Raw genomic sequence first — 11,384 nt, 5'->3', positions numbered from 1 at the left:
GGTACATGTACATGAAAAAATGCTTTGTTTGCTGGTAGCAGTCCCCAAATGAAGAGAATTCGAAGTAATGAATGGTATCGAACTACTAAGTCAAAATATACATTTAAGCTATTTGTTCATGTATAACAGAAACCTTCATCTCGTGAAGCAGGCCCGTCTCAGATTTAAAATGAATTGGTTAAAGTTGGCATATTCGTGATGAGGCGAAGTTAGTCATACGGTCTTCAGCAACCCATGCTTGCTGTAGAAGGCGACTTTGCTTGTCGTAAGAGGCGACTAATGGGATCGGGCTCGCTGACTTGGTGGATGCATATCATCGTATCCCTATTGCGTGGGTCGATGCTCATGACATCAACCACTGGATTGTCTGGTCCAGACTCGATTATGTACAGACCGCCATCATATAGCTGTAATATTGCTTGGTGCGGCGTAAAACAACATTTGATTCGCCGCTGATTGCTGTACAAGTCATTAATCATAGGTAGATGGGCTTGTCCGGGATCAGGTATCAGTTCGCTATATCCGTTAGTTCGCTGTAAAGAGTTCGTTATGTACGAAAATTTTATATGATAATATAGAAGAGATAAATCGTGGATTTTGTAACAGTTCGTTGTATCCGTTTGTTCGCTCTATCCGTGTTCGTTATATCAGGGTCATACTGTATTTACAAACGTACTGGGGTAAATAACATAAAGTCGAACTTGAACGTTAAGTGTATAAGGACTTCTGGTTCAGCATTTATATCTTATATCTTATCCACAAGTTAACTCTCCATCAAACAATGATGACATATTATTTGACTTGACAAAATACCTTGTTCCTTCAGCAATCCATAATCAGTAATTAATTACCTTTAGGGTTAGAAATAGCCGAGTTACTAAAATTGGTATGTGCATTGGTGCAATATCGTTCAACAACAAGTATTTGTATGTGTCATCCGGGCGGGTTTGCTATCGTCATTCAAATTTTATTCTGACACTAGAAATGACTTCATAGCTGAAGACTGTTCACGTGGTTTTCTAAGACGGCGGTTGTGATCAGTGCATTTCTCTAACGAAAAGCTCAAATGGATTAAGAAATAATAGGTAACAAAGACGTTATTACACTCGCATGTTTTTCATACTGTTTTACGAAACTCGTCTAAAAATAAATGTATTACCCTCGCTCTCGTTCGGGAAAACCAATATTTCCTGGGGTGTGTTTTCCAGACTACACTTTGGGATTCCTGGTTATGATTATTGACCAAAAGTAATCTATGCATGCATGCATGTTGTAAGATTCAACTAAATGGATCGGTGACTTGGTGGATTATGTTTCATTGTACCCCGACGCATTCGTGACCAACTCGTGTTATTCCGGGACAAGCCAAATAGCGACTCGTGCCCCTCTCATGGCCATTTTTGCGACCGGGTTCCGTCTTGGCGCAAACGGGCGTACCTAGTACCGAGTTAGTCACGAATGCCCCGACGGCATGGGACGTTGTCCAAATCAACCACTGGCAAAGTTGTCAGGGACAAAATCGATTATTTACAGGCCGCCCTGATATTGCAGGAATATTGTAGACTGCAGTAAAAAACAAATCGAAATGTTTTAGATTTATTTAAGACAGACACCTATGAAAATATCTGAATTTACGTTTTCTTTGAGTTTCGACAAAGGAAGGTTTATATCGCATAATAATATATGTCAATTGTTTACGAAAAGAAATCTCATGAGTAATATTGGGACAGAACTGCAACTTCATACCAAATTTTATTATACATGTATCTTATTCAGAAACAGACGCATGAAAAGGTTTTTTTGTACTGAATTAAACATTGGTTCTAAAACGGATATAAAACTGCTTGCATTAGAAAGTATACACCCCTGTTTGATGGCGGCTAAAACTGAAACAAACAACAAATGGTTATTCCATCGTACTTTGTTTTGTGTGGAAATAATAATAAATAGGAATGATAACTGTTTCAACGGCTGTTTTCAGCCTCGTAATATTTTGATAAAGTTTGTTTTGTTTGTTTCTTGTTTCACGCGGGGCGGTCGGGTAGCCTAGTGGTTAAAGCGTTGACTCGTCACGCCGAGGACCCGGGTTCGATTCCCGACATGGGCACAATGTGTGAAGCCCATTTCTGGTGTCCCCCGCCGTGATATTGCTGGAATATTGCTAAAAGCGGCGTAAAACCATACTCACTCTCTCACTCTTGTTTAACGCTGCACTCAGCAATAATCCAGCTATATGACTCGGTCTGTAAATAATTGAGTCTGGACCAGACAATCCAGTAATTGACACCATGAGCATCGATCGACGCAATTGGGATACAATGACATGCATCAACCAGGTAATCGAGCCTGACCACTAGATCCTGTAAGTCGCCTCTCAAGACAATCATGGCCGCCTTATACTGCAAATCGGGTTGCTGAAGACCTACTCTACCCCGACTCTCTTCACGGGTAGGTGTTTTCTGACATTTGCCACTTATTATAAGAGGATATTGGAAATGAACATAGTGTGCCATGTGGTCTATATAGACTTTATACGCGTTGACACATTCGGATTTTACAACCCATCGCTCACAACCGCCATAAATGCGATCTCTAATGTAAGGGAGGCTACTCTAATAATAATCTAGCGCACTGTCACCAAGGAGGCTGTCATGTCGCCAGATTGTTGGCTGCTGTGTGGGTAGACATCACTGGAGCTGCTGTACAGGTAATAGGAATAACATTATCCTGATGTATGTCGTACACATACATGTATCATACTCTGTAGTCACTGAGATACTGTCAGAGAAGATATATGTGTATACATGTTTTGTTAGACTTAATATTCTTTTCATTAAAAACCCTTTGTCCCACTTTCGCTTTCGTTTCCGAGAAATATCGATTAACCATAGGCAGTTGGCTTGCGACCTGTTATGTCACTGTAGCCCTCCCTGTATTCCGTGATCCCGTGCCTCTCCTCATACATTGCTGCTTACTGAATCACTGTTTGGAAATGACCCGCTGAAATGCAATTAAACAGAAAATATTAGTATTTCCAACCCAGGAGACATGTTGTGAAATTCTACTCAACAATATGCAATTCCCGCGTGATCAATAAATAAGCCCAAATGTATGTTTAATTAATCTCTGTGAGCAACGGAGACTTTCCCTATCACTTGTTGTGCCATAACCAGCCGACGCATCCTTTAAAGTGACCCGACGGTCATTCCTTACCATTCGCCCCTTTCCGTAACATGCTTGTCCCGGAATAACACGAGTTGGTCACGAATGCCCCGACGGCATGGGACGTTGTCCAAATCAACCACTGGCAAAGTTGTCAGTGACAAAATCGATTATTTACAGGCCGCCCTGATCGATATTGCTGGAATATTGTAGACTGCAGTAAAAAACAACAAATCGCAATGTTTTAGATTTATTTAAGAGAAGACAGACACCTATGAAAATATCTGAATTTACGTTTTCTTTGAGTTTCGACAAAGGAAGGTTTATATCGCATAATAATATATGTCAATTGTTTACGAAAAGAAATCTCATGAGTAATATTGGGACAGAACTGCAACTTCATACCAAATTTTATTATACATGTATCTTATTCAGAAACAGACGCATGAAAGTTTTTTTTGTACTGAATTAAACATTGGTTCTAAAACGGATATAAAACTGCTTGCATTAGAAAGTATACACCCCTGTTTGATGGCGGCTAAAACTGAAACAAACAACAAATGGTTATTCCATCGTACTTTGTTTTGTGTGGAAATAATAATAAATAGGAATGATAACTGTTTCAACGGCTGTTTTCAGCCTCGTAATATTTTGATAAAGTTTGTTTTGTTTGTTTCTTGTTTAACGCGGGGCGGTCGGGTAGCCTAGTGGTTAAAGCGTTGGCTCGTCACGCCGAGGACCCGGGTTCGATTCCCGACATGGGCACAATGTGTGAAGCCCATTTCTGGTGTCCCCCGCCGTGATATTGCTGGAATATTGCTAAAAGCGGCGTAAAACCATACTCACTCACTCACTCTTGTTTAACGCCGCACTCAGCAATAATCCAGCTATATGACTCGGTCTGTAAATAATTGAGTCTGGACCAGACAATCCAGTAATTGACACCATGAGCATCGATCGACGCAATTGGGATACAATGACATGCATCAACCAAGTAATCGAGCCTGACCACCCGATCCTGTTAGTCGCCTCTCAAGACAAGCATGGCCTCCTTTTACTTCAAACCTGGGTTGCTGAAGACCTACTCTACCCCGAATCTTCACGGGTAGGTGTTTTCTGACATTTGCCACTTATTATAAGAGAATATTGGAAATGAACATAGTGTGCCATGTGGTCTATATAGACTTTATATGCGTTGTCATATTCGGATTTTACAGCCCGTCGCTTACAACCGTCATAAATGCGATCTCTAATGTAAGGGAGGCTACTCTAAGAATCTAGCGCACTGTCACCAAGGAGGCTGTCAAGTCGCCAGATTGTTGGCTGCTGTGTGGGTAGACCTCCCTGGAGCTGCTGTACAGGTAATAGGAATAACATTATCCTGTACTCTGTACTAGCTGAGGTACTGTCAGAGAAGATATATGTGTATACATATTTTGTTAGACTTAATATTCTTTTCATTAAAAACCCTTTGTCCCACTTTCGCTTTCGTTTCCGAGAAATATCGATTAACCATAGGCAGTTGACTTGCGACCTGTTATGTCACTGTAGCCCTCCCTGTATTCCGTGATCCCGGAACCTCTCCTCATACATTGCTGCTTACTGAATCACTGTTTGGAAATGACCCGCTGAAATGCAATTAAACAGAAAATATTATTATTTCAAACCCACGAGACATGTTGTGAAATTCTACTCAACAATGTGCAATTTCGGCGTGATCAATAAATAAGCCCAAATGTATGTTTTTAATTAATCTCTGTGAGCAACGGAGACTTTCCCTATCACTTGTTGTGCCATAACCAGTGGACGCATCCTTTAAAGTGACGTTCTTTGGATGCATATGTGTTGATTAATTCAAGATTAGTTATTTTTTGCATGAATTTCTAAAGCTAATAAAATATTAGTTTAGTTATACGTTCTTCTGTTGTTTTGTGACTTTACTTTTCAAACTAAGTTCACGAACTGAAACCCAGGATTCATAGACAAGATAGGAGATCTTTAGAGAAGGGAAAATAGAATAAAATGATGTTTAAAATTACTTTGAATAAATTTAATTTACCACTGAAAAATCTACAGGTAATATAGCTCTGCATTGAATCTACAATATATTTAGATCCTAAATAACGCCATAATTTCCTACCAGGGACAAAACATTAAATGGCGACTATGCTTGGTGCCCATGGTGAGCGTAAGCCTAGACATTGTAGCGGCATCGGAAACTGAGTTGAGTGATTGAGTTCACCGTACTTTCGTTTTCAATGTTCATCCCAATGGCAGGTGACACACAAAATGAGCTTATCACATCGAACCAACGTAAGGATGCTAACCTTGGCAATAAGTATGACGAGCCAACGCGCTTAACACTGGGTTACCCGACTGCCCTCTAATATTGAGACATTTATCGCTCTTGTTTATTGCTCTATGTAATAAGGATGGTGATGTATTGCTAGTTTGATCTAGGACATAAATTCGAATGATTTGATTCAAAGGGTACTGCAAGCTGACCCGAGGATATGTTCATTTAACTTTCTTGACAGTGTACTATAAGTGCGACATGGTAAAGATATAAAGTCGCAGCATTTGAAGTAGGGTATCTGTGGTAGATAAATAAAACGTCATTTCTCTCTCCAGAATGGACCCATTCCCCATGTGTGTGGTGTGCAGCACGTCCTTCAGGTATAGAGGACCACAGCCACACCTGCTTCCATGTCTACACCCTGTATGTGAGAACTGTCTCAAATCAACAGTGATAACAACTCTCATATGCTCCATCTGCGTGAAGTGTCATGACAAAGATGACAAGAGCTGTATACTACTTCCTGTTGATGAAACTGTCTCAGCGGAGGTCCTCCACCTGACCTCCAAACACCGACCTGCAGAGTTCCTGTGTACCAATGATGAGGATGGGAACGAGGCCATGTGTTGGTGTGGGGAGTGTGGGGACTTCCTCTGTGAACACTGCCAGGTGTCTCACTCAAAGATAAAAGCAACCAAGAACCACACGGTTCAATGGATGTCTGATATATCCCAGACAACCAAAAGATCACAACCTTTGTGTGAAAAACACAACCAACGAATGGACATCTACGACAATGATTGTGACTGTTTCATTTGTCCACGATGTTTTTACGATGAACATGCCAGTCACACAACCAAGAAAGCTGATGAACTTCTGAGCAAGGGAAGAGACAATCTTACTAATAACTTGAGTCTTTTATCAACGAAGCAGGAAGAAATAATTGGATCATCAGACATGGTAAATGAGCATGCAGAGGTCATTGAAAAGAAAGCTGTATCTCTCCGGGAAACTCTTGAACACATATTCTCTGAGTTGAGAGAAGTGATAGATCTCAGAGAGAAGGAGGTTCTTGTGGAGTTGGATCAGCTTCTGGACTCGATGCGGAACATCAATAACAATCGACGTCCAGTCCTGAAGTCATCAGAGACAAGCTGCAAGACAGTTTGTGACTACATCAACAAGACACTCCTCTATGCCTCACCTTGCCATCTCCACAACATGACGGATTCTATCGCACAGGCCCATGAGTTTTGTATGAAGGCTGATGTCCCCACTGTTGACAAATACGAACCATGTGTCGTCTTCTCAAAGCAAGGTTTACAAGATTTGAAATCCTCATTATCATATTTTGGGTGTTTCATGACTCCAATTACTCAGACAGAAGTAATGACAGACTTATCGTCAATTAAATCAGGTAACTTTGCTTTTGATGTCCATTTTCAAACAGAGCTTGTGAAGCCAATTTCTGGTGCCCCCCCACCGTGATTTTGCTGGAATATTGCTAAAAGAGGCGTAAAACCATACTCACTCACTCACTCAAATAGAGCCAAGTGAGTAAATGAAGATTGATAACTATCGATGCCTTCACATCTTTTGTTGTCAATACTTTTTATTTATTTACATTAGTTACGGTGTCTTTAGATGACGTATACGGTGTCATTTTAGGTTAGCAGGAAAATATTGGGCTCGGCTCACGCATCGCCCAACATTGTCCTGCTACCCTAATATGACACCGTATACGGCAACAAAAAAAGAATTTGTACAACAATTTCCATGTGAAATATGTGAGATGGGTGTTGGAAAATTAAAAATGGCTGTTACTAACGGTATACGGTCTCATATTAGATCAGTAACAACCATCATGGATTTTTACTGACGGTATACGGGCTCATATGGAGTTGGTAGTTCTGCTCTCTGATTGTCAATCTCACTTTGAGGCATAATAATTAAAGTTAATGGTAATCATATTATCAAAGTATTATATAAGTTATGAACGGATTACACTTTCCATTCCACCCATAAGCGTGTTTTGAAATAACAATAAGATAACGTGTCCACAACCCAGTAACGTTCTCGTACTTGATTGACAGCAACATGTTGATGTTCTTACAGCCGTTCAGATGAAGCTGGAAGCATTTATTGAAGACCTTCAGACACAGAACAGAGACGCTGAAACGGTAACGTTTGGAATCGTGTTGAGATGGTATTTTGGGGAAGGTTGCTGGTATGACAAAAGGCTAAAGAAATTTAAGTATATGTAGTTTTATTGGCGTTCAAGTGATATTATCACCAAAAAGGAATTGACAGAAACAGTTCTCACTGAATTATCCTTATCACGAACCATAATAACGATGACCGCAAAAGAACAGTAAAAATATTATGGTCTTCAAAGAACTTTATGTTTTTCAGCAAATCAGTGCACTGAAAAAGGTGGCCTCAAAGAATGATCAAAGGATAAAGACCTTGCGGAAAGATGTGACCAGACATCAGAGAATCGCAATTCAGTTGCTCCCCAATGGTAAGTAACATAGAATACATATTATTCAGAAAAGAAGAAACACTAACAATCATTGATTTATTTTCTTTGGATCTCCTGTTGTGTCACCTCTGTCAAAACACAATAGGCAATGAGGAAATGACCTAAGGCGGTATCATAGCCATGTGGAATGGAATTAGTCAGCTCAGGTTACAAAGCTGCCTTTCCCTAACCAACCCCTCCATTCCTCCTGGCACTGTTGAAATTACATCCTAAACGTTACTATGTCTATATGCTTGTTCTTATTCTTACCAGATGGTTGTTTCAGAAATGCTACTCAGTCTGAATCATTTCGGACACAAATATTGCATGTACTAACTTCACCATTTAACTAACAAATATAAAATTTTGTTGTTTTGCATATTATCTTTTTTCTGGTGTCTTCACAAAGCGTAAGGTATCAAGTTCTTTCAGGGTACGACAAAGACACCTGCCTACACGTGCTCGGGAAAGTGAACGATGCACGACATGTTGTCGTATGTAAGTATATTTATAATCCAGGAGCCACTTGCACAAAGCGATCTCAGCTCTACGATGATCGTAACTCCCAAACTCTAATGGATTTAAGAGAGTCGTAGCTCTAAGATTGCTTAGGAAGTGCAAGTGGACCCAGGACAACAACCCAGGGAGTTGTGTAACATGCTATGTTTTCGATGCGTTGTAAATAAACGATCGACATGCTGTATCATTCACAGCCCAAACATACATAAGTATTGTTACAGTGTAGATATAGATGTGTCGTACTTTGACCTCTCTTTTCAAACTCGTATTGACAGATTGTCATGAAACAATGACGTGTTACTAGTTGTAACATCTGATAAAAAGTGTCAAAATGGGCGTACCCTTCAATGCATAAACAAATTTATATTATATGAAATCATGATAATCAAAATGTGAAAAACCCACATATCTTCTTCTAACATGCAGGATCTGAGACAGGATCTGAGACATAATGTCACTAGTTTATCTAGTTTTGATACAGGCCAAAAGATTAAGTTCAGTTCCGAAAGAGTAAATACTGCCCTCCACTGCCCTCTGTCGGCCTGGTATACTGGAAGGGGGAGGCAGATGTCAAACCGGACACGATTCTATGGAATACTAGTAGGGACATTCGATTCTGAGTGACGTCAGGCTAGAGGGCCATGTCATCAGATATGAATGACAACACCATTACCGAATATATGTATGGCTAAAGCTGTTGAAATTGCCACAATTATATGTAATAGATGTCAAAACTATAAACATTGTGTTTTGTCTCATCCTATGATAGGTCCAACGATGATGTTTGATTCTGACAGAGTGAACCGAAACGCAGCGTACATTAATGACCAAGGGCTTCTCATCAACTCCAGACATCCCCAATTGATAGGAATGAAGGCAGTTGACACCAGTGGGAAGATGATGAATAAGTACCGTGGTACCAGCAGCACCTCCCCACTGCCCTCTAGCGGCCTGGTGTACTGGGAGGTTGAGGCAGATGCAGAGCTGGGCAGGCCTGTGGGTGGAGAGAGCCTTGTGTTGGAGGTGGGCGTGTGTGGAGAGGAGGTCATCGACGGTGAAAACTATATTGGCGGCCAATATAATTCCTGCAGTCTCGACATAGCACATGTACATAGAACTGAAAATAATGTGAAATGGTATGTATCTATGGATGGAAGGGATATAGCAAGTTCAGACAATGTGTTTGAGAATGAAGCTGGAACATCTGTGACATTGAAGTACGGGGTTCTTGTTGATACTGACAGGATGGCGGCATCTTTCGTGGACATCAACAACAGAGGCACATTGGGATCCGGATGTTTTTGTGTCAGCAGATCACAACATGGTGCTGGACATAACAAAACCATGTGGCCTGTATTTGGGGTTTATGGCAGTCCAAAGAGAGTTGAAATGAAACTCGTGAGTGGACAGGATGTACAGATGGAAGACTGGAAGAAGCAGCTGCTTGAAAAGGCCAGACTGAGATTGTCTAAGTAATATTTTGGGCAGAATGGAATTGACGCTGCAGCTACTGTTACTTTACATCCGGTGTTCAACGCAGATAGACGTCATGGTTTAGATTGTGCACCTTTATATGGAAATGTGATTTTATGTAAAACATGTGTATGGAAAGACAGAACACAGAGCTCAACTTGCTGCTGGAATGTGGCCTGTATTTGGGGTCTATGGCAGTCCAAAGCGAGTTGAAATGGAACTCGTGACCGGACAGGATGTTTCACCTTCATTTGGAAATTTGATTGACTGTTAAACATGTGTGTGGAAAGATCGACATGACATTATGCAACACTTCTTTCGTGAATATTTTTGGTTTGGGTGTAAATATTTGATATTTTATGTATGTTCTACTCAAGAAACTTGTTTGATATCGACTTGTGTACACCATTGTTAATACTTCATGGCTATAAAGATGTCATTTGTTGTATATTATTGGAGAGTAAATAGAAACTTGGTGACTGGGAGTACTTTGAAAATATATTTTGATATGCATGTAAAAGTAGATGATGTTGATGTTGATATGGATGTGGTTGAGGATGCCACTGGGCGTGCAGATATGGATTGAAATGTGAATTAGTTCAATATACACTAAGCGTCATTATTGTGGGGTCACGCATATTACACGCATATAATAAGAGATAAAAGTATTCAAAAACAACATTTCAGTTGCATCTGGAATGAATTATTTTATACCCCCATTTACTGTTAACTGTCATGTCTTGCACGTGCATGGGCTTAACCACTGGTTGCGATCAGGCGTATGTGTTTTTGGTAGCTTTTCTTATCACTTTCAATGCTTGTACTTTTCATAGTTCTTTATAGCCATTGTCCAATTTTCGATTGCACGATTCAGACTATATCATGATCATGTGTGAATCACAGCAAAAAGTGTATAAATCTCTATCAGATGGTGATGATACCACTTGTTCGCGAAAAGGTGAGCGTATCCTATCTGGATCAAACAACTTCAGAGCAAGAGTTTGATGAAGCTCTTTGAAGTTGTGAGATTGCGATTTTTAGATTTTGAGTGATAATAAATCACAACGTCAATATTTCACGCTATATAATTTTGACCATACAGTATTTGTTGTTAGTGTGTCAGTGGAGTTAAATGGAAAAAAGTACATAGTTATCTTTCAATTTTATACCTGTGTGCGAGTGATTGAAGAGGAAGAGGCGACTAACGGGATTGGGTGGTCAGGCTCGCTGACTTGGTCCTATGACCTGTGGAGGACCCGTTGTCTTCAGCAACCCATGCTTGCCATAAAAGGCGACTATGCTTGTCGTAAAAGGCGACTAACGAGATTTGGTGGTCAGATTCGCTGACTTGGTTGATGTATGTCATCGATCCCAATTGCGTGGATCGATGCTCATGATGTCAATCACTGGATT

At 40.3% G+C, this 11,384-nt stretch overlaps 1 protein-coding gene across 1 annotated transcript; it reads left to right on the top strand.

Moving 5' to 3' along the window:
- The first annotated feature begins 2,669 nt into the window (after window positions 1-2,669).
- LOC139463428 (uncharacterized) lies at window positions 2,670-11,174 on the top strand. Its single transcript, XM_071244689.1, has 6 exons — window positions 2,670-2,707; window positions 5,794-6,875; window positions 7,574-7,638; window positions 7,871-7,979; window positions 8,412-8,477; window positions 9,268-11,174. Exons 2-6 carry the CDS (start codon window positions 5,795-5,797, stop codon window positions 9,972-9,974), a joined length of 2,028 nt encoding a protein of 675 aa, XP_071100790.1. The 5' UTR covers window positions 2,670-2,707; window position 5,794; the 3' UTR covers window positions 9,975-11,174.
- The last annotated feature ends 210 nt before the right edge of the window (window positions 11,175-11,384 follow it).

Source organism: Haliotis cracherodii, unplaced genomic scaffold (assembly GCF_022045235.1).
Source record: "Haliotis cracherodii isolate W230 unplaced genomic scaffold, xgHalCrac1.p SCAF_16, whole genome shotgun sequence".
NCBI lineage: Eukaryota > Metazoa > Mollusca > Gastropoda > Lepetellida > Haliotidae > Haliotis > Haliotis cracherodii.
This window is presented reverse-complemented; position numbering and strand designations above follow the sequence as displayed.

Coding starts and splice junctions, on each gene's coding strand:
- LOC139463428 (XM_071244689.1), top strand. CDS start 5,795: ATGGACCCATTCCCCATGTGTGTGGTGTGCAGCACGTCCTTCAGGTAT. Junction 6,876..7,573: donor CTTATCGTCAATTAAATCAG/GTAACTTTGCTT, acceptor ATGTTCTTACAG/CCGTTCAGATGAAGCTGGAA. Junction 8,478..9,267: donor TGCACGACATGTTGTCGTAT/GTAAGTATATTT, acceptor ATCCTATGATAG/GTCCAACGATGATGTTTGAT.